General features: G+C 39.6%; 1 protein-coding gene across 5 annotated transcripts in view; it reads left to right on the top strand.

The window, feature by feature from the left end:
• The window catches only part of ICA1L (islet cell autoantigen 1 like), a 93411-nt gene that overhangs the window by 51197 nt on the left and 17864 nt on the right, over positions 1-24350 (top strand). For all 5 annotated transcript variants that reach the window (XM_055290319.2, XM_055290321.2, XM_055290316.2 and 2 more), the window contains 5 exons: positions 2374-2499; positions 3916-4014; positions 5090-5172; positions 8087-8130; positions 20871-20945. In XM_055290319.2, coding sequence (XP_055146294.1) covers positions 2374-2499; positions 3916-4014; positions 5090-5172; positions 8087-8130; positions 20871-20945 — 427 coding nt within the window. The remainder of the gene's footprint in view (positions 1-2373; positions 2500-3915; positions 4015-5089; positions 5173-8086; positions 8131-20870; positions 20946-24350) is intronic.

Genomic DNA, 24350 nt, shown 5'->3' with positions numbered 1-24350 from the left:
GAACTGCCACAGAATAATTTAATTAAGATAACAAAATTTCAGATTTTTTTGAGAAATATATGTTTCATTATACATTCTTGGTTGCTTGGAGACTGTAGTTGAAGTACAAAAGTTTGTCACACTTTTATTTTTACTCTTGGAGTGGCATCTTCACACCATCTACCTTTTTATTAATTTTTTAATCTGTCTCATGATAGATCTAAATTACTTCTTAAATGTTGCTTGCTTGGACTTTTGAGATTCGTTTGCAGGAAGAAAACAGTTTATTACACAGGGACAAAAGGAATTTAAGTAAAAATTCATGTAAAATGATTGTTAATTATAAGAAAATATGAAGGTTATCAAAATTTTTATTCTGTCACAATACAAAGTTTGGCCACAGACTTACTAAGCAACTATGTATGAACATATGTTTTTGCTAAATAAACTCCTTATTATAAATTATAGCCCCTAATTGTACTATACATAAATAATAAAATTCATTTTATCATTCATTTCATAAATAGAGAACCCATAATAGAAATCATAATATTTAATACTGATGGAGCCTGACTCTGGGCCAGCTATTAAGTGGTTTGCCTCATTGATTACACACAACAGCCCTATGAAGTAGGTGAATACATGGCCTCAGGCCACAACAACCTTGTATTCCATCCCTTTTACAATCTTTGACAGTGAGAATACAGTCCAAGGGAGTGATTTTTTTTTTTTTTTTTTTTTTTGAGACGGAGTCTCCTTCTGTTGCCCAGGCTGGAGTGCAGTGGCGCAATCTCGGCTCACTGCAAGTTCTGCCTCCCGGGTTCACGCCATTCTCCTGCCTCAGCCTCTCCAAGTAGCTGGGACTACAGGCGCCCGCCACCACGCCCGGCTAATTTTTTGTATTTTTGGTAGAGACAGGGTTTCACTGTGGTCTCGATCTCCTGACCTCGTGATCTGCCCGCTTCGGCCTCCCAAAGTGCTGGGATTACAAGCGTGAGCCACCACGCCCGGCCGAAGGGGGTGATTGAACAACATTGTGAATGCACTAAATGCCACTTAATTGAACACTTTAAAATTGCTAATTGTATGTTATGCAACTTTCACCTCAATTTTTAAAAGAATGATAATGTATTAGTCTATTTTCATGCTGCTGATAAAGACATACCCAAGACTGGGAAGATAAAGAGATTTAATGGACTTACAGTTCCATGTGGCTGGGGAGGCCTCACAATCATCTAGAAGGCAAGGAGGAGCAAGTCATATCTTACATGGATGGTGGCAGGCAAAAAGAGCTTGTGCAAGGAAACTCCCTCTTTTAAAACTATCAGACCTCGTGAGACTTATTCTCTATCACAAGAACAGCATGGGAAAGACCTGCCCTCATGATTCAATTATCTCTCACTGGGTCCCTCCCATAACACGTGGGAATTCAAGATGAGATTTGGGCAGGGACACAGCCAAACCACATCAAATACAATCCAAGTCCCTATCTGGACCCTAAAAACCCTGCATGGCCTGATCCCTGGTCCCTCCACAACCGCATGTTGTACTTGCTTCCTACACTCCAGGAAGAATGTGCTCTACCTCCTTGCTTTTTGTTCTTCTAACATGATAAGGTCTTCACCCCCTCCCACTCTCAGGACCTTTGTCCTTGCTTGTCCCTAGTTCTGGAATGCTCTCCCTGGGGTCTTAGGGTAGCCTGCTCATCATCTTTCTGTCCCAGTTCAAACATTATGCATGATCTCACCAAGGACTTCCATGTCACCAGTCACTCATTTCTGTTTACTTATTTGCTACCTTTGCAACTATATATTTATTTACTTCTTTTTTTTTCCTGTGCCTCCCTACCCAAGGATGGTGGGGAAGAACATTGTTTTGTTCACCATAATATCTCAGTGCCTAGAACAATGCCTTGCATATAATAGGTACCTTATATTTGTTGAATAAATTAATATATTAAAAAGTTGAGTATTCACACTACCTGATGGCATAACTCACCATTTATTCAAGAAATATAATAGGCCTCTACTGGAATTTATAAATATCTGCATGATTCAGAAATATTATTGTTTCTCAGTGCTTTAACGAGGTCCCCTTTCCATTTATTCTTCTGCTCTTAGCTAAGTGCTATCCATCAATAGTTTTAGATGTTTCTTTTTATTTGGAATACTTTCTCAGCATAAAGATATCTTCTGGGAAGAATCTCCTACAATTACTAACAGTAGCCAAAATCTTCATCATTACTCATGAAATATTAATGATACAGGGAAAAGAAATTAGTCTTTATTATAATTTATTTCTGAAAATATGAACCTGTATACTATATTTATATCTGTAATAATATACTATATTTATACTATATATCTGTAATAAAGATTAGCATTTTTATTGCAGGTACAGATGCAAGTGAGAAATAGCAAAGCTTCTTTTGACAAGTTAAAGATGGATGTTTGTCAGAAAGTGGATTTACTTGGAGCTAGTCGCTGCAATATGCTATCTCATTCACTCACTACCTACCAGGTACCCACCTCCATGGTCAGCATGTCCTTGCAGTAAAGATGAGTGGTGAGATTTCTTTTTTAAAAGTTGTCTAAAGGGTGTAAAAATTTATGTGTGATTAGATTCTTTTGTTTGCTATAATTGCTTTATTGAGGTTATGAAAGTCAGAGAGTCAAAAAGTTCTGAAAAAGACCTTAGAGACTGTCTACTTCTGTAGTTCTTCTCTTTGGTGTCATAGGAGAGAGAGAGAGACTTAGGGACCATTTGAGGTTGAAGAGGGGAATGTTGAAGAGGCAAAATTTAAGGCCCATTTGTTCTGGTTTAACCAGAGCTGTTCCACTTCTGGGTTTTGAAGTTTTACATACAATTTCATCTGAAGCAAAGATTCTGTGCCCCCAAAAGTTTAAAACCTTTTCTGTCATTTTATGGATGAGGAAAGTGACACCTATGAGAATTAAAGTGAACGGCAATGTTGGGCTTAGAAACCAAAGTTTTCTATTTCTAAGTTATATGTTCTTTTCATTCTGTCAAGTTGCCATCCCATATCACTTTAACCTCAGAAGTCTCACTTGTGCTTATATTACCACAAATCACATATAAATAACACACACATGAATAAGTTAGACATTAATAAGTAGGAGTTATTGATTTTTACATATATTTTTAAATGGAAAAAATTGAATAAACTGTACTTACATAAGAGTAATAAACTACAGGAAATGGACATTCACTCCTGCTTTTAGGGAGTCTGCCTATTTCAGTTCAGTACTGTGGGATTCAGGAATGGAGAAAGGATGCACTTGAAAATAACAGTGTGTGATATCTGTTTAGCATCTTGCCTGAAACACAATAGCTATGAGTTCATTTCTCCTTTATTCTCTCCATTCATCCTCCTCACTTTAATCAGGAACCTTGAAGCAGCAAGGAAAATTTCCAATTACTTGAGTTAGCTTGAGAACACATTTTTTGGCAAATCTTTCTTGAACTCTAGATGAAAGGCCAGATTTAGTGGCAAATGTAATTTTTCTCCAATTAAAAAGTTTTATATATTCCAATCAACATAAAGATTACACATATGTTCCTCCTTTAACAGAGATTGGTATTTTTGTGCTTTTAACATTTCTCTTTTTGATATCTCAGATGTTCTGATCCCTAAGTTTTCATTCTCTTAGCTGCAGTCACTCTCTAGGTGGCTCCAGTGTGCATTCCTGTGCTGTTTATACAGTTAACACCCACACGTGCAGACACAGATGCCGATTCTTTTGCACAAGTACTATTTGCAGTGCTTTATGGTTCCCTAAACTTGGAAAATTGAATTTAGTTCCTGCTGCTTCTTATCTGGCAACTGTTCATCTACTAAACTAGTAAGAAAATGTAGCACTTAAAAAATCATGGAGGGGAAGCAGAACTGTAGTGTCACCTTTTCTTTTTTTGCAGAGAACACTGCTTGGATTCTGGGAGAAAACAGCTCGAATGATGTCCCAAATTCATGAAGCCTGTATTGGCTTTCATCCGTATGATTTTGTAGCTCTCAAGGTACATTGTGTTCCATGTTCTCTTGTTTAGATGTATTACACTTCATTTGGGTGATAACGTTGAAACTTTTTTTTTTTTTTTACCAAGGTTAATTTAAAATTTACAAAACATTGAGAAACATTTTCCTTCAGCCAAGGGTCAGCACTTTCCTAACTGTAAATGTTGCCAGCAACACTGAAATACATAGAAATACTGCTGGCAGCCTCAAGATACTAGTAGGACAGGGAAAAAGAGGGAGAAAGTAAAAAAGAAAATTTAAATACAAAGGAGATAAGAAAAGGCTATGGAAAGGAAAATCTTAAGAGGGGCAAGTGATGGAAAGTGGTCATGTGCTCTCAAAAATGACCAGATTACCTACCTGACAGTATTAGAAGTTAGAGAAAAACTTTGTTTTGCTTTTACACTGATGTCATGGATATGGTTCGTGATACCAACATTATGCCAGGTTTCGGTATCTTTTAACTTACTATTCATTCTGCCATATTTTCAGTAAAGCTTGAAAGTGCTGGTTTGGTCAAGCTGCATGTGGTATTTGTGATAGGCTCATATCTTGCATATTTCTGGGGTTTAGGATGGATGTTAAAGTCATGTTCTGACATGGCATCTTCTAGCCCCAAAGATGCCCTTGAATTAGGTTGTTTTTTGTTTTGTTTTGTTTTTACTTTTAATATAATAAATGCTTCGCTGTACGGCATACTGTGTATTTAGGCAAATTTTATATCCAATTTCTGCTCAGAATCAAAATTGAAAATCTTTAGCTGTATTTAGAGCATTGCGATACAGGCTAGCAACACAGTTTAAGTCTTCTTTAGGCCTATTACTAAGTCGTTAAACTAATCTGTGGCTACCCCACATCAGAGTATGTGCAGTTTGCACAGGCAGCCAGGAGAAACAAGTATATGAAGCTCAGTAGCTCAGTTCAGATTACATTAGCATACATGTCCTGTATCTTTCACTCTCTAGTTCGGAACTTCCTATTTCATATGGTTCTTTAGAATTTATATTCTCATTTTCTTTGCAGAGAAGAAGAAACAGATTCTTTCTATATACTTAACATTGACTTTCTTATCCTTAGCAACTACAAGACACTCCAAGCAAGCTTACTGAAGACAATAAAGATGAACAAATAGGCGGTTTTCTTACTGAACAGCTCAATAAGTAAGCAGGCATAAGTCATCTGTGTCATGTTATAGAAGTCCTGGATACCATCATATGATATATGTGGAAAGAATTGTTTCTTCTCTTACTGGATATTTATTTCTATGTCATTTTTCCAATCAACACTAAACATTTTTGTCATGGTCTGTTTTGTGTTGCTATAACAGGATACCTGAGACAGGGTAATTTATAAAGTAAAAAAGTTTAGCTCATAGTTCTGCTGGCTGGGAAGTTCAAGAGCATGGCCCTGGTTTCTGGTGAGGGCTTTAGTGCTGCTTCATAACATGGCAGAAAAGGTCAAAGGGGAAGCAGACCTGTATGAAGAGGCAAAATCAAGGGGCGTGCTGGCTGTATAACAACCCATTCAGAAGCATTCCTGAGAGAACTAATCCAATCTCATGAGAGTGAGAACTCACTCATTACCATGAAAAAGGCACCAAACCATTCATGAGAGATCTGCCCCAATGACCCAAACACCTCCTACTAGGTCTCCACCTCCCAATACTCCCACGTTGAGGTTGGGGTCAAATTTCAACAAGAGTTTTGATGAGGAGAAATTCAAACCTTAGCAATTTGTTTTGAAACCTTATATATATTTTCCATTTTTTTCTTAATGTCCAGATCCTACACAAATTTTTTCCATTTTTTAACATAGCAGGCAAAGGACATGACGGAAGTATCAAACTAATTGGGGTGATTAAGAGTCTGTCATTTGGGATACTGAGCCTTGTATTAAGAGCCACAAGTACCTCTAGTGACTCTTGAAAGGGGTAGCTAGAGAGAAGAAAGGGATAGGTACCAGCAGCTGTGAAATAAACTATTAGAAATCTGTTTCCAGAATAACATACATAGGACTGGGACTGGTTACCTGAAAATACGGGCTGTTGCTATGTACATCCTTCATGCCCCATTTCCCTTTGTCCCTTTGTTATTCTTTCAAAGCTGCTATTTAATTCTCATTTTAACCAGATTCAATATATTAACGAACTCAGAAATAAGGGCCAAACAGTGATAAACCATATATTGTTGAGTAGAAGGTAATCCTGAGAGAGTGGTTTGTTATAAAGCCCAACGCGCCTTGGAGTTTGCCTCTTGGCACATGTCCACTTCCGCTTTGACCTTCTCTACCATGTTATGATGCAGCACTAAAGCCCTTGCCAGAAGCCAAGGCCATGATCTTGAACTTCCCAACCTGCAGAACTAAATGAACCTCTTTTCTTTATAAATTACTCAGTCTCAGGTATTCTCTTATAGCAACACAAAATGAACTAAGACACAAACGTAATATAAGACATTTTCCAATCTTCTCTATGAGGAAATCCAAACCAATTTTTTTTGCTAACTTGAATGTATGTTTTAAGATAAACATTGATCAAATGTCTAGTTATAAATTAAATTTGTGAATTTATATATGGACTTTTTTTTTTTTTTTTTAAACAGAGTCTCACTCTTTTTGTCCAGGCTGGAGTGCAGTGGCATAATTGCAGCTCACTGCCACCTCCCCCTCCCAGGTTCAAGTGATTCTCCTGCCTCAGCCTCCCGAGTAGCTGGGATTACAGGCATGCATTAAGCCCAGCTAATTTCTGTATTTTTTAGTAGAGATGGAGTTTCACTATGTTGGCCAGGCTGGTCTTGAACTCCTGACCTCAAGTGATCTGCCCACTTCAGCCTCCCAAAGTGCTGGGATTACAGGAGTGAGCCATCATGCCTGGCCTATATTGACATTTAAAATCATATGTTACATGAACTATATTAATTTAGTAAAATTTTTCCATTCTCACATTTCACAAGAGTTTTATTCAAAATCTTCTTATGTATCTTTAGCATTATGAGAGCTACTTTTCAAGTAGCTCTATTAACTAACTAATAGATGGCCAAGCTCTTCACCTTCTCTTCCATCCAAGTTCTTTAAAAAAACATAATACTGTTAGGGAAAATTTCATTACAGGTCATGAATATTTATTTGCTCTGTAGGTTTATTAGTGTAGTATTTACAAGTAAATACTGTATGGATTTTTAAGTATCTTTAAAGATTTATTAAAAACAACTTTCAATACTAGCAACTGTGAGGTCATGCCCCAGGTGTAGTGACTATGTCTGTGTTCAATTTCTTTTTCTTTTTCTTTTTTGAGATGGAGTCTTGCCCTGTCACCCAGGCTAGAGTGCAGTGGCATGATCTCAACTCACTGCAACCTCCACCTCCCAGGTTCAAGCGATTCTCCTGCCTCAGCCTCCTGGGTAGCTGGGATTACATGCACGTGCCACCATGCCCAGCTAATTTTTGTATTTTTAGTAGAGACAGGGTTTCACCATGTCGGCCAGGCTGGTCTCGAATTCCTGACCTCGTGATCCACCCGTCTCAGCCTCCCAAAGTGCTGGGATTACAGGCATGAGCCACCATGCCCGGCCCAATTTCTTTGTCTTAACTTTTTGTCTATTATATCAGATAGATGTTATAAATATCCAAAATGAGTATTGATTGAGGATATTTTAGGCTAACGTGTCTTGCAAACATCACTTCGTTGTTCAAAATAGGGTACTCCATCTTTTCTGGTGTTCTTCATTCCCTTGATTGAGTTCACAAGTGTTCTTAAAACTTTTCAAGGCTTGAAAATGAAACCTCTTACTTATGGTTTTGATGGTGAAGGTTCTTGAAGATTGAGTACTGAGCATGATGCCTGGTGTTTTGTAGATACTCAGTAAATGTTTATTGAAGGAATAAGGGGTGAAAGGTCTGTATAGATCTATAAAAGAAGTAGGAAATTCACCAGATATAGATTTTAGGGGATCTAGTGGACAACGATTTTGTTTCCTGAGTAGAAAATCTTTTTAACCATATAAAGCTGTTTGGGGAATATGAATCACAAGTGTATTATAACAAAAAATCTACATTTTTTTTTTGTTTTTACTTCAGGCTAGGTTTGTCTGATGAGGAAGCAAGCTTTGAGAGTGAACAAGGTAAGATGGTAAATTTATTACTTTGAAATGGTCACATTTTAAATGTCAAAATAGTTTATCACAGCCTTTTTTTTTTTTTTTCTGAGACAAAGTCTTGCTCTGTCCCCCAGGCTGGAGTGCAGTTGCACGATCTCAGCTCACTGCAAGCTCTGCCTCCCGGGTTCATGCCATTCTCCTGCCTCAGCCTCCTGAGTAGCTGGGACTACAGGCGCCCGCCACCATGCCCAGCTAATGTTTTTTGTATTTTTAGTAGACAGGGTTTCACTGTAGTAGCCAGGATGGTCTCAATCTCCTGACCTTGTGATCCGCCTGCCTCAGCCTCCCAAAGTGCTGGGATTACAGGTGTGAGCCACCACGCCCAGCCTCCATCAGCTTTTGTTTTGTCTGGGCAAGTCTGTTTCTCCTTCATTTTTTATCGGGCAAAATTCACCCCCGATATTTCACGTAGGTTCTTTTCTATTTTCCCTAAGTGTCGGCTGGTCTGAGAAATAAAGGGATAGAGTACAAAAGAGAGAAATTTTAAAGCTGGGTGTCCGGGGGAGACATCACATGTCGGCAGGTTCCGTGATGCCCCCCAAGCCACAAAACCAGCAAGTTTTTATTAGTGATTTTCAAAAAGGGAGGCAGTGTATGAATAGGGTGTGGGTCACAGAGATCACATACTTCACAAGATAATAAAATATCACAAGGTAAATGGAGGCAGGGTGAGATCACAGGACCACAGGACTGGGGCAAAGTTAAAATTGCTAATGAAGTTTCGGGCAGGCATTGTCATTGATAACATCTTATCAGGAAACAGGGTTTGAGAGCAGACAACTGGTCTGACCAAGATTTATTAGGCAGGAATTTCCTTGTCCTAATAAGCCTGGGAGCGCTACAGGAGACCGGGGCTTATTTCATCCCACAGCTATGACCGTAAAAGACAGCTGCCCCCAAAGAGGCCATTTTAGAGGCCACCCCTCAAGGACACATTCTCTTTCTCAGGAATGTTCCTTGCTGACAAAAAGAATTCAGTGATATTTCTCCCATTTGCTTTTGAAAGAAGAGAAATATGGCTCTGTTCCACCTGCCTCACCAGCAGTCAGAGTTTAAGGTTATCTCTCTTGTTCCCTGAACATTGCTGTTATCCTGTTCTTTTTTTCAAGGTGCCCAGATTTCATATTGTTCAAACACACATGCTCTACAATTTGTGCAGTTAACGTAATCCTCACAGGGTCCTGAGGCGGCATACATCCTCCTCAGCTTATGAAGATGATGGGATTAAGAGATTAAAGTAAAAACAGGCATAGGAAATCACAAGGGTATTGATTGGGGAAGTGATAAGTGTCCATGAAATCTTCACAATTTATGTTCAGAGATTGCAGTAAAGACAGGCATAAGAAATTATAAAAGTAGGCCGGGCGCGGTGGCTCACGCTTGTAATCCCAGCACTTTGGGAGGCCGAGGCAGGCAGATCACGAGGTCAGGAGATTGAGACCACGGTGAAACCCCGTCTCTACTAAAAATACAAAAAAATTAGCTGGGCGTGGTGGCGGGCGCCTGTAGTCCCAGCTACTCGGAGAGGCTGAGGCAGGAGAATGGTGTGAACCCGGGAGGCAGAGCTTGCAGTGAGCTGAGATCGCGCCGCTGCACTCCAGCCTGGGCGACAGAGCGAGACTCCGTCTCAAAAAAAAAAAAAAAAAAAATACAAAAAATTAGCTGGGCGTGGTGGCAGGCGCCTGTAGTCCTAGCTACTCGGAGAGGCTGAGGCAGGAGAATGGCGTGAACCGGGAGGCGGAGCTTGCAGTGAGCCAAGATTGTGCTACTGCACTCCAGCCTGGGTGACAGAGCGAGACTCCGTCTCAAAAAAAAAAAAGAAAGAAATTATAAAAGTATTAATTTGGGGAACTAATAAATGTCCATGAAATCTTCTTCTGCCATGGCTTCAGCCAGTCCCTCTGTTTGGGGTACCTGACTTCCCGCAACAATTTTTGGAGGATGTTTTCACTGGATATACTATTCTTGGGTAAAAGTTTTTTTCCTTCAGCAGTTTAAATGTCATGCCACTTTCTCCTGGCCTATAAGGTTTCCACTGAAAAGTCTACTGCCAGACATTTTGGAGCTTCATTGTATGTGATTTGTTTCTTTTCTTTTGCTGCTTTTAGGATCTTTTTTTTATTCTTGACCTTCGGGAGTTTCATTACTAAATGCCTTGAGGTAGTCTTCTTTGGGTTAAATCTGCTTGGTATTCTATAACCTTCTTGTACTTGGATAGTGGTATTCTCTAGGTTTGGGAAGTTCTCTGTTATTACACTCTTTGAATAAACTTTCTACCCCATCTCTTTCTCTACCTCCTCTTTAAGGTCAATAACTCTTATATTTGCCCTTCTGAGACTATCTTCTAGATCCTGTAGGCATGCTTCATTGTTTTTTATTCTTTTTTCATTGTTTTTTGAGACAGAATTTCAATCTGTCACCCAGACTTGAGTGCAATGGCACAATCTCGGCACACTGCAACCTCTGCCTCCTGGGTTCAAGTGATTCTCCTGCCTCAGGCGCCACCACCACGCCCAGCTAATTTTTTTTTTTTTTTTGAGATGGAGTTTCACTCTTGTTGCCCAGGCTGGAGTGCAATGGCACCATCTTGGCTCACGGCAAGCTCCGCCTCCTGGGTTCAAACGATTCTCCCCTGCCTCAGCCTCCCGAATAACTGGGCTTACAGGCATGCACTACCATGCCCGGTTAATTTTGTATTTTTAGTACAGACAGGGTTTCTCCATGCTGCCCAGGCTAGTCTTGAACTCCTGACCTCAGGTGATCCACCTGCTTGGCCTCTCGAAGTACTGGGATTACAGGTGTGAGGCACTGCACCTGGCCTATTCTCTTTTCTTTTGTCTCCTCTGGCTATATTTTCAGATAACCCGTCTTCAAACTCACTGATTCTTTCTTCTGCTTGATCAATACTCCTGTTGACTCTGATGCGCTCTTCACTATATCAATTAAATTTTTCAACTCTGGAATTTCTGCTTGATTTTTAAGTTATTTTAATCTCTGTTAAGTTTACCTGATAGGATTCTGAATTCCTTCTCTGTGTTATCTTGAATTTCGTTGAGCTTCCTCAAAACAGCTATTTTGAATTCTCTCTCTCAAAGGTCACATATCTCTGTCACTTCAGGATTGGTCACTAGTACACTATTTAGTTTGTTTGGTGAGGTCATGCTTTCCTGTATGGTCTTGATGCTTGTGGATGTTTGTTGATGTCTGGGCATTGAAGAGTTACATATTTATTATAGTCTTTGTAGTCTGGGCTTGTTTGTACCTGTCCTTCTTGGGAAAGTTTTCCAAGTATTCAAAGAGCATTGAGTTGTTGTCATCTAAATCTTTGGTCATTGTAGCTGTGTCTGCATTGGGGGGGGCACCCCAAGCCCAGTAATGCTGTGGCTCTTGCACAATTGTAGAGATACTGCTGTGGTGGTCTTGGGTAAGATCTGGGAGAATTCCCTGTATTACCAGGCAGAGACTCTTGTTCTTTTTCCTTACTTCCCCCCAAACACATGGAGTTTCTCCAAAGCCAGCAAAATACTGGGTCTCAGCCTGGGCCTCCAGTTACCACTGCTTGGCTACTGCCAATATTCACTCAAGGCCCAAGGGCTCTACCATCAGCAGGAAGCAAATCCAGCCTGGCTTGTGTCCTTTTCTTCAGGGCGGCAAGCTACTCCCTAGCCTAGAGCAGATCCCAGAATGCCATCTGGGAGCCAAGGCCTAGAGTCAGGAACCTTAGGAATCTACTTGGTTCTCGATTCTACACCAGCTGAGCTGGCACCCAAGCTGTGAGACAAAATCCTTCCCACTCTTCCCTCTTTTTTCCTCATGCAGAAGGAGTCTCTCCCTGCAGCAGGTACTGCCTGGCTATCACTGATATTCACCCAAGGCCCAAAGGCTCTTCAGTCAGCTTGTGGTGAATGCTGCCATTTTTAGGACTCTCCCTTCAAGGTAGTGGGCTCCCCTTTAGCCCAGGGCAGGTCCAGAAATGCCATCCAGAAGCCAAGGGCTAGAACTGAGGACGCCAGGTGACTTCTTGGTTCTCTACCCCACTGTGGCCAAGCTGGTGCCCAAGCTGCAATAAAAAGTTCCCTTTACTCTTTCCTCTCCTTACCTCAAGCAGAGGAAGTCTCTCCCTGTGGGCACCATAGCTTAGAATGCACTGGGTCACACCTGAAGCCGGCACAGCCCTGGGTTTTACCCAAGTCCCATGGTGAGTGCTGCCTGGGTGCTGCTTATGTTTATTCAGGGCCCAGGGTCTCTTAGTCATCAGGTGATAAATCCTTCCAGGATTGGGTCCTTCCCTTTAGGGCAGCGCCTTCCCTTCTGGCCCTGGGTATGTCTAAAAATGTGATCTGGGAGCTAGGGCTTGGAATGAGGGCCTTGGGACTCTACCTTGTCCCCTATCCTACTGTGGCTGAGCTGGTATCCAAGTTGCAAGACAAAGTCCCCTTTACTCTCCTTTCTCCTCTCCTCAAGCGGAAAGGAGTTTCTCCTGGAGCTGTGAGCTGCACTGCCTGGGATTGGAGGAGGGGTGATGTAAGCACTTCCTTGGCTGGCTGGCTGGCTGGCTGGTATCTCACTAGGTCACATGTACCCTAACTCCACTGGCTCCAAGCCCAGCACAACACCAGGACTTGCCCAGAATTGCAGTGCTTGTGGCCTAGACTGCCTTTCAAGTTTATTTAGAACCCCAGAGTGCTTTAGCTTGCTGTGGTGGGGCTTGCTGGAACTCAGATTCTCACCAGTGGGATGGGTGGTTCCCCTCTGGCTGGGGCTGGTCTAACTGCCCCCTCTGTGAGTACTGGCTGAATTCTGCCCCATGTTGCTTTCAGCTGTGGCAGGCAGCACTGAGTTCTAATGCAAAGTCCCACAATCACTGCACTCTCCCTCCCACAAGCACAGATTCTCTCTCTACACCATGTGGCCGCTGCCAAGAGATGGCAGAATGGTGGTGTTGGCAATTCAAGACTGTCTTTCCTATCTTCTTCAGTGCCTCTTTCAGTGATATGTAGTTAAAACCAGGTACTGTGATCTCTCACCCAATGTTTGGTTGTTATGAAGGTTCTTTCTTGTATGGATAATTGTTCAATTTGGTGTTCCTGTAGGGTACAGGGGGGAAATGATGGCTAGAGAGTTCTATTAAGCCAGCTTGCCCTGTCTCCTCTCCCCAAAGATAGGTGCTTTTAAATGCAAAAGTCCAGTTTATAGGGTTGCATGATTAAGTTTTGAGTTTTCCCTCATACTGAAATTTGTGTTATCTTTAAAAAAGAAATACATGTTATATATACAGTCAACATATATTTGAATCACTATGGTAAAGAAGAGTACAGGCTTTGAAAACAGAAAAATCTGAGTTTATATCCTGGCTTTTTAAAACATATCATTTATGGCTCTCTCAGTTGTCTCATCTGAAATAGGAGTTATTTATGCCTATCTTACCAGGGACATTAAGGATAGTAATATTGACAAACTCCATAGCACATAGTAGGTGACCAATAAATAAAAGAAAAAATATTTTCTTTTTTTTCCTTTTCTTCTTTTTTTTTTTTTTGAGACAGAGTCTCACTCTTGTCAGCCACGTTGAAATGCAGTGGTGCAATTATGGCTCACTACAGCCTTGACTTCCCGGGTTCAGGTGATCTTCCCACCTCAGCCTCCTGAGTAGCTGGGACTATAGGTGTGTGCTGCCTCGCGCAGCTATTTTTTTTGTATTTTTTTTGGAGACCGGGTTTCACCATGTTGCCCAGGCTGATCTCGAACTCCTGGGCTCAAAGCAATCCGCCCACCTCAGCCTCCCAAAGTGCTGGGATTACAGGCGTGAGCCACAGTGCCTCGCCGAGGTATTTTCAAGTACACACATAAATAGATTATACTGATAAAAGAAACAACGTAAGAGACCGTTGTAATCATGAACTCGTATACCTAACCTAGCTTCAAAATGTGTTCAAAAGGTTAGCTAATTACATTTGCGTATGATCCTATACCCCACAAATACAGAACATTTCTTTAAGTCACAAAGGAAATATAACGAACATTGCTGTAGTCTCAACATCTATTCATGCTATTATTTTATCTTTTACATTTTGCCATGTCAATAGTTATCTCCCCTTTTAAATTTCAGATATTCATTTGTTCCTTCTCCCTTTTTTCTTGATTAATCTTGCCAGTGGTTTATTATTATTATTCTTTCAGCAAACCAATTTTTGACTTTGTTAATCCTCTCTATTGAATATTTTTGGTTGTATAAATTTTAGTTCCTATATTTATTATTTTCTTCTCTTTACTTTGATGTTTTTCTTTCTGGTTTGTTATTGTTGTTGTTGTCTTGCTTTGTTGCCAAGGTTGGTCTTGAACTCCTGGCCTCAAGTGATCTCCTGCCTCAGCCTGCTCAAGTGCTGGGATTACAGATGTGAGCCGCCATGCCCAGCCATCTTTCTTTCTTTCTTTAAGGCTATATTCCTCAAAATTTTAATTTTCCTATATCTTACAAGTTTTCTTTTAAAACAGCTTTATCAAGATATACTTTATGTATAATGAAACTCACTCATTTCAAGAGTATGTCAGTGATTTTTAATTTATTACTGAGTGGCACTACCATTTCCATTAATCAATTTTAGAACATTTTCATCCCCTCAGTAAGCTCTCTTATGCCCATTTGCAATAATCCCTGTTCCCACCCCTAGCTAACCACTACTGTACTTTTTCTCTGTATGAATTTGTATTTTCTGGACATTTATAAGTAGAATCATCCAATATGTGGTCTTCTCATGTCTAGCTTCTTTCACTTCATTTAATGCTTTTGAGGTTCATCCATGATGGGGCTTGTATCAGGAGTTCCTTCCTTTTTATTAATGAATCCATTGTATAAAGGTCCATACATTTTGATATATAGTATTTTCATTATCATTCAATTTCAGTTATTTAAAAATTTTCATTCCATCTTCCATGACTCATCACCATGAGTGATTTGGAACTGTGTTTCTGAAATTGCCAAATTATGGAAATAGAAAAATTCATCTTTTTGTTATTGATTTTAACCAAGTTGCATCATGGTCAGAGAATGTGTTCTTATGACACTAATTCTTTGAATTATTGGAACTTTTTCTTTATGGAATAACAAGTAGCCAAGTTTTGTAAATGTTTCATGTTTCTTGAGAAGAATGTATACTCAAACTGTTGAATGCAGGAGCCTGTTTATATTGTTAAATCAAGCTTGTTATTTGTGTTGCTCTACGTCTTCTATATCTTTACTAATTTTTGTTTACTTGTTGAGAAATGTGTTTTAAAATCTTCCTCTGTTAAACTGGATTTTCAACTTTGTCCTGTAGTCTTTGACTTGATGTATTTTGAGGATCTGGGGGTAAGGGGTGTTAGAAATGTTTGCTCCTTGGTGCCACAAAGAAACAGCATTTGAACATTAATTTTCTTAGACAATTTTTACTTTTTGTAGAAAGGGTGCTCATCGCAGATGGAACAATGGTGAGAGCACACCTGAACAAAGGGAGGAAGCAATTTTTATCCCTTATGCAGCTTGCCCCTGCTACTGTGTCCTGTCTCCATTGGCTGGAGCCAGACCTCACAATCTAAACTGAACCCGATTGGCTAACGGTTTAAAATTTTTCTAAATAGGTAAAGGCAAGGGAGAATAAAGGAAAAGAGGAAGTTGCTTATGCCAAATAGGGAAGGGGCATAGGCTGCAAGCTGGAATGTGCCCATGAGCATGTCCAGCACAAATATCTTGGGTAAGGTGCAAGGATATAGAATGTACTACGTGCCTGTGAGCATGTCTAACAGCTACATTAGGGCTTAACAAAGAGTTATTAGCACAAAGCAAGGAGGCTTGACAGAAGTTAGTCTTTAAAATAAATTATTATTTTTAACACTTATGATTTATTTTTTTAATGAGAAGGAAAATTTGAAGAAGAAACTTTTTACTTTCTACAGGGGTATATACAAGTTTAGAATTTTTATATCATTTTGGTGAATTAATTTTTTATTGTTATACAGTGACCTTTTCTGGCTTTAATAATACTTTTTGGGGCCAGGCACGGTGGTGCATGCCTGTAATCCCAGCACTTTGGGAGGCTCAGGCAGGCGGATAGCCTGAGCCCAGGAGTTCAAGACCAGCCTGGGCAACATGGTGAAACCCCGTCTCTACAAAAAATTAGCCAGGTGTGGTGGCGTGCACCTGTAGTCCCAGCTACTCCAGAAACTGAGGGGGGATGATCAGTTGAGTGTGGGTAGGTAGAGGCTGCAGTGAGCCAAGATTGCTCCACTGCACTCCAGCGTGGTCGACAGAGTGACAACCTGTCGAAATAATAATAATAATGAATTTTTGGCTTAAAGTCTCCTTTATATTAGTAGAGCATAACTAGCTTTCTTTTATTAAATAATATTTTCTTAGTATCCCTTTTCCATCCTTTTCCTTTCAATCTTCCCATGTCCTTTTTATTATTATTATTATTATTATTTTTTGAGATGGAGTCTTGCTCTGTCGCCCAGGCTGGAGTGCAGTGGCACAATCTCAGCTCACTACAACCTCTGCCTCCTGGGTTCAAGCGATTCTCCTGCTTCGGCCTCCTGAGTAGCTGAGATTACAGGCACCCACCACCACACCCAGCTAATTTTTTTTAGTAGTGACATGGTTTCGCCATGTTGGCCAGGCAGGTCTCAAACTGCTGACCTCAGGTGATCTGCCTGCTTCGGACTCCCAGAATGCTGGGACTACAGGTGTAATGCCTAGCCCTCACCATGTCCTTCTAACTGAGTTATGTCTCATAAACAAGGTTTAGTTGGATTTTTTTTTTAAAGCCCAGTATGTCAACTTGTCATTCTTTTAAGTGGCGAGTTTAGTCCATTTATGTTTATTGTCATTATGTTTGGACCTGTATTTTCTGTTTTCCATTTGTTTTGTCCTTCCAATCCCATTATTTTGTCTCCTGTTTTGGTTCATTTTGAACTATTTGAAGTTTTTTTTTTTTCATTTGTTTTAAAAGTTTTCTTCATCCTCCCCCACCCCTGCCATTTACTGATTTGAAAGTTATACATTTTATTTCCATTTCTGATTTTTCTAATTTTCTACAAATTAGAACATCATTCTTGTTTTACAAAAAAATTGAGATTTACCAATATTTTTCCTGTCTTACTATTTCTTTCTATATTTCAGATCTTCATTGTGAGTTCATTTTCCTTTCTCCTTGACTACCTTCTTTAGATATATTTTTTTTTTGAGACAGAGTCTTGCTCTAATTCAATTTCTGTATCTGGCTGCTTTTAGGATGTGCTCTTTGTTTTTGGTATTCTGCTCTTTCAGCACAGTGTGTTGAAATGTGCAATTTTTATTTTTTAATTTTTGCTGGTATAAATTATATTTCTTATATTTGTGCCTTTTACTAGTTCTGGAAACTGCTCAACCATTATTTTTTTTAGTGTGATAAAATATGCATGACTCAACTATTATCTTTAAAAATATTCTCTCTCGGCCAGGCACGGTGGCTCACACCTATAATCCCAGCACTTTGGGAGGCCGAGGCGGGTGGATCACGAGGTCAGGAGATCGAGACCATCCTGGCTGACATGGTGAAACCCTGTCTCTACTAAAAAATACAAAAAATTAGCCAAGTGTGGTGGCACGTGCCTGTAGTCCCAGCTACTCGGGAGGGTGAGGCAGGAGAATCGCTTAAATCTGGGAGGCAGAGAATGCAGTGAGCTGAGATCGTGCCACTGCACTTCAGCCTGGCGACAGAGTTACACTCCATCTAAAAAAAAAAAAAGTATAAAGCAGCCTTTGAATTAAAAGTAGACCATATCCTTAATAGCCCCATGTAGAACAATGAACCTGGACCCCTATCTCTCACCATATACAAAATCAACTCAAAATGGATCAAAGACTTAAATATAAGAGCCAAAGCTATTAAAATATGAGGGAAAAACCTAAGGAAAATGCTCCTGGATGTTTTTCTAGGCAAAGAATTTATGACTGAGACCTCAAAAGCACAGAGAACAAAACCAAAAATAGATAAAGGGGACTTAATTAAACTAAAAAGCTTCTGCACAGCAAAATAAATTATCAAGAGAGTATAGCTATAATCTCTTCAGTGGGATAAAATATTTGCAAACTGTTCTTCCAGCAAGGGACTAATATCCAGAATGTAAGAGGAACTCAAATAATTCAACAAGAAAAATAAACATTAAAAAGGGGGCAAAGAACATGAATAGTAGACATTTCTCAAAAGAAGACATACCAGTGGTCAATAGGTATATGAAACAGTGCTGAACATCACTAATCATCAGGGAAATGCAAATCAAATCCACAGTGAGATATCAGCTTACCCTAGTCAGAATGGCTATTATTAAAAAGACAAACAATAACAGATGCTGGTGAGAATGCAGAGAAAAGAGAACTCTTATACACTGTTGGTGGGAATGTAAACTAGTATAGCCACTATGAAAAACAGTATAGAGATTGCTCAGAAAATTAAAAATAGAATTATTTGATCCAGTAATCCACTAGTGGTTATCTATCCAAAGAAAAATAAATTAATATATCAAAGTGATACCTGCACTTGCACGATTATTGCATGAGTATTCATAATAGCAGGGATATAGAATCAACCCTAAGTGTCCATCAATGGATGAATGGATGAAGAAAAAGTAGTATACATACACAAGGGAATACTATTCAGCCGTAAGAAGAATGAAATCCTATTATTTGCAGCAACATGGATAGAACTGGAGGTCATTATCTGAAGTGAAATAAGCCAGGCACAAAAAGACAAATATCATACATTCTCACTTATATGTGGCAGCTAAAAATTTTGATCACATTCAGGTAGAGAGTAGAAGAATAGATAACAGACTGGAAAGGGTGAGTGGTGGGGCCAGTGAGGAGGATGAAGAGAGGTAAGTTGAAGGATACAAACAGTTAAATAGAAGGAATATACCAACGTTTGATAGCAGAGTACAGTTATTATACTTAACAAAAATATATTGTACTCAGATGACAAACACACTAAATACCCTGACTTGACCACTACTCATTATATACACGTACCAAATTTCACATGTGCCCCACAAATATGTACAAATTGTTAACAGTAAACCATATCCTTGTCCAGGCATGGTGGCTCACACCTGTTATCCTGGCACTTTGGGATGCCAAGGTGGGAGGATTGCTTGAGCCCAGAAGTTCAAAACTAGCCTGGGTAACATAGTGAGACCCTGTTTCTACAAAAAAATTTAAAAAAATTATTCAGGCATGGTGACACACACCTATAGTCCCAGCTACTTGGGAGGAGTCCCAGCTACTGAGGTGGGAAGATCTCTCAAGCCTGGGAGTTGGAGGCTGTAGTGAGCTCTGATCACGCCACTGCACTCCATCCTGGGCAACAGAGCAATGATGCTTTCTCAAAAAAAAAGTAGACCATATCCTTAATCACAATAGCCAAGATATGGAATCACTGTAAGTGTTCATCAACAGATGAACAGATAAATAAAATTATGGTATGTGTACACAATGGAGTACTATTCAGCCTTCAAAAAGAAGGAAATCCTGTCATTTGTGACTAAATGAATGAACCCAGAGGACATTATGCAAAGTGAAATAAGCCAGACACAGAAAGACAAATACTACATGATCTCACTTACATGTGGAATCTAAAAAGTTGAACTCATAGAAGCAGAGAGTAGAGTGGTAGGTAGTTGTGGGGAGGGCACTGGGGGGATGGCCAAAGGATACAAAATTTCAACTAGACAGGAGGAGTAAGTTCAAAAGATCTATTGTAAAACGTGGTGACTGTATTTAATAACAATATATTCTTGAGAATTGTTAAGAGAGGCTGGGCATGGTGGATCATACCTGTAATCCCAGCACTTTGGGAGGCCGAAGCAGGAGGATCACTTGAGGTCAGGAGTTCAAGGTCAGCCTGGCCAACATGGCAAAACCCCATCTCTACTGAAAATATAAAAATTAGCCAGGTGTGGTGATACGTGCCTGTAATCCCAGCTACTTGGGAGGCTGAGGCAGGAGAATCACTCGAACCCCAGAAGTGGAGATTGCAGTGAGCTGAGATTGTGCCACTGCACTCCAGCCTGGGCGACAGAGCAAGACTCTGTCTCAAAAACAACAATGACAACCAATTGTTAAGAGAGCAGTGTTCAATACAAATGTTAATTAGCTAAATTTAGCTATTTCACAATGTATTACATACATCAAAACAACATGTTGTATGTGATAAATTATATACTTTTGTCAATTAAACAATAATAAAATCGTAGGCCATATTCATTCATTCCATATAAAATGAACATCCATTGTGTCAGAGTGTCAAGGCATGGAGATCAGGCAGAACAAGTATAAAATGACCTAGAATGAGAACAGCTCCACCAAGGAAGGAACAGGCTTTGGAATGTGAAAACTTACATTTCAAGGGGACAGAGACTTAATAGAGTACCTGAATACCTCTGATATTATGTTTTATTTATATATATATATACACACACATATATATATACACACACACACACACACATATATATATACATACACAAATGTGATTTTTATATATAAGATTATTTAAATTTTTATGTTTCCCTTTTGTATGTTTTCGATTCTGATTTGGTCAACTGAACACTTGACCTAATGATAAAATATTACAGTAAATAAGCTTGCTGAATTTCTTCTTGTTCAACTTCTCTTTTATGTGCTTTTGATTTAGCAAACAAAGATCACAATGAAAAACATTCTCAAACGACAGAATTTGGAGCACCTCAGTTTTCTAACTCTGAAAATGGTAAGAAATAATCATTTCACTCTACATATGAATGATTCTTTAAAATTCTTCAATTTTCATTTAACATTTATTTCCTTAATGTTAGAAACTGTCTCGGTCTCTACATAAGAATGCAATTATGGGCCTCTACTTTGTAGCACATCACAATGGAAATTAAATAATTATTTGTTTTGTATGTTTGGGTCCTATCAGAATGTATCCGTATAACCAGGACAGCTAGGGCTGTGTCTGTTTTTCTGTCTCATGTATCTCAACCACCAGCAGTATAAGCCTCAGGAAATACTTGTTGAATGAATGAATACAATTGTTTGTATATCTAGTGTCATTAGATATTAGCAAAATAGTAAATGTCATTCAACATTAAATAAATTAAAATCATTATTTAAGAAACAAAAGTATGCCCCCAACATTCTGGTTTCCTTATCTGTAAAATGAGGATCAACACTAAATCAACTTTAAGGTACTTCCTAAGCATTAAATAACTACCTTGAATATCTTTCTCAAGCAATTAGGTTGTAAACATTTTCTCCTAGTTTGTCATTTGTCTTGTGACTTTGTTTCTTTAAATTTTTTTAAGTTAAAAATAATTTTTTAAAGCTTTAAATACAGTCCAATTGGTTAGTCTTTTCTTTTATTGGATCTGGACTTTAGTCATAGTCAGGAAGCTTTTCCTAAACCCAGATTATAGAAGAATTCTCTTATGCTTTCTTCTGGTATTTATGTAGTATTATTTTTTACATTTAGATCTTGAATTTATTTGAAGTTAATTCATGTGTACAGTGTTAGCAATGGATCAAATGTTACCTTTTTTCTTCCCCCAAAGGCTATCCTTTATATAATTTTTTTTTTTTAAACAGTCTCACTCTGTCATTCAGGCTGAAGAGCAGTGGCACCATCTTGGCTCACTGCAACCTTTGCCTCCTGGGTTCAAGCAATTCTTGTGCCTAAGCCTCCCAAATAGCCGGGATTACAGGCGTGCGCCACCACGCCCAGCTAATTTTTTGTATTTTTAGTAGAGATGGGATTTCATCATGTTGGCCAGGCTGGTCTCAAATTCCTGGCCTCAAGTGATCTGCCCACCTCAGGCTCCCAAAGTGCTAGGATTACAGATGTGAGCCACCGCGCCCAGCCCTTTATATAATTTTTTAAAATGCCATCTTTGTCCTAGTATTGAGATAACATCTTGTCATATATTTCTGTTTCTACTTGGGTATATTTCTAGACTTTCTTTGTATTTCAAATGGTGTGTGCATGCACCAGTGCCACATAGTTGTTGTTTTTTTGTTTTTTTTTTGAGACGAAGTTTCGCCCTTGTTGCCCAGGCTGGAGTGCAATGGTGCAATCTTGGCTCACTGCAACCTCTGCCTCCCAGGTTCAAGCAATTCTCCTGCCTCAGCCTCCCAAGTAGCTGGGATTACATGCATGCGCCACCACGCCTGGCTAATTTTGTATTTTTAGTAGAAGCAAAGTTTCTCCATGTGGTCAGGCTGGTCTTGAATTCCTGACCTCAGGTGATCCGCCCGCCTCTGGATTACAGACGTGAGCCACCGTGCCCGGCCCACATAGTTTTAATTATAGAAACTTTCTTGTAGTTTTACGGCCGGGCGCGGTGGCTCACGCCTGTAATCCCCGCACTTTGGGAGGCCGAGGTGGGCGGATCACCGGAGGTCGGGAGTTCGAGATCAGCCTGGCTAACGTGGTGAAACCCTGTCTCTACTAAATATACAAAATTAACTGGGCATGGTGGCGCATGCCTGTAGCCCTAGCTACTCGGGAGGCTGAGGCAGGAGAATCACTTGAACCCAGGAGGCGGAGGTTGCAGTGAGCTGGGATCGTACCACTGCAATCCAGCCTGGATGGCAGAGTGAGACTCTGTCTCCAAAAAAAAAAAAAAAAAAAAGGAAAGGAAACTTTCTTGTAGTTTTAGCATCTAGTAAGGCTAGAATCCCCCCTCCTTTTTTTTTTAAATTATTTTCTTAGCTATTTTTGCATGTTTACTTTTTCAATTTGAATATAAAATTGTGGGACTTTATTACAAAGCTCAATACTTAGCCGGGCGCAGTGGCTCACGCTTGTAATCCCAGCACTTTGGGAGGCTGAGGCGGGCGGATCCCGAGGTCAGGAGATCGAGACCACGGTGAAACCCCGTCTCTACTAAAAATACAAAAAATTAGCCGGGCGTGGTGGCGGGCGCCTGTAGTCCCAGCTACTCGGAGAGGCTGAGGCAGGAGAATGGCGTGAACCCGGGAGGCGGAGCTTGCAGTGAGCCGAGATTGCGCCACTGCACTCCAGCCTGGGCGACAGAGCAAGACTCCGTCTCAAAAAAAAAAAAAAAAAAGCTCAATACTTTCTTGTAATCACATTAAATGTGAAAACTGACAGGTTGATCATGTTGAGACATCCTCATGAAAAACAAGGGACATCCTTCCATTTATTAAAGTTTACTTGTATATCTTTCAGACTTTTTTTTCATACAGGTTTTGAACATTTCCTGTTGTTTATTTCTATGTATTTTATCTTTCTGGTTGCTATTGTAAATGAGGTTTTCTTTTCCATTATATATTTTTATTGGTTATTTTGTATATATGCATGCTATTCACTTTTGCATGTTAGTTTTATATCCTGGTATATAGCTGAATTCTTTTATCATTTGAATTATGTCATCTGAAAATAGAGATAATCTTGTTTTTTTCTTCTTACCAACTCATAGATTTCTCCTGTTTAATTACATTGGCTACTACCTTCAGAACAATGTTAACTAGTAGTGAACATTTCCTGACTTTAGTGGAAATGCCTATAATATTTCTGAACTAAGATGCTGGACACAGATATATTTCATGATGTTAAGGAAGCATCCATCCATACTTACTTTCTTAAGAATTTTTATTAGGAATGGTTGTTAATTTTTTTTTTCCTTTTTTTTTTTTTTTTGAGATGGAGTCTCACTCTGTCACCCAGACAGGAGTGCAGTGGTGAGATCTTGGCTCACTGCAACCTCTGCCTCCTGGGTTCAAGCAGTTCTTGTGCTTCAGCCTCCCAAGTAGCTGGGATTACAGGTGCATACCACCACACCCGGCGAATAGTTGTTGAATTTTGTTGGCAGCTTTTTCAGTATCTATGTCAGCAATTATTTGCTTTTTCTTCTTAAATATATTAATATGATGAACTATAATAATAGGTTTCCTGATATTATATCATGTTTGCATTCCAGTTGTAAGTCCAGCTTTGTCATTTTATACTACTCTGCTTGCTAATATTTTACTACTCTTTTTGCATTCTTTTTTTTTTTTTTTTTTTTTTTTTTTTTTTTGAGATGGAGTTTCACTCGTTGCCCCGGCTGGAGCGCAATGGCACATTCTTGGCTCACTGCAACCTCTGCCTCCCAGGTTCAAGCAATTCTCCTGC

This window comes from Symphalangus syndactylus, chromosome 8 (assembly GCF_028878055.3).
Source record: "Symphalangus syndactylus isolate Jambi chromosome 8, NHGRI_mSymSyn1-v2.1_pri, whole genome shotgun sequence".
Classification (NCBI taxonomy): Eukaryota; Metazoa; Chordata; class Mammalia; order Primates; family Hylobatidae; genus Symphalangus; species Symphalangus syndactylus.
The sequence above is the reverse complement of the archived record's forward strand: the minus strand, read 5'-3'. Positions and strand labels throughout refer to the sequence as shown.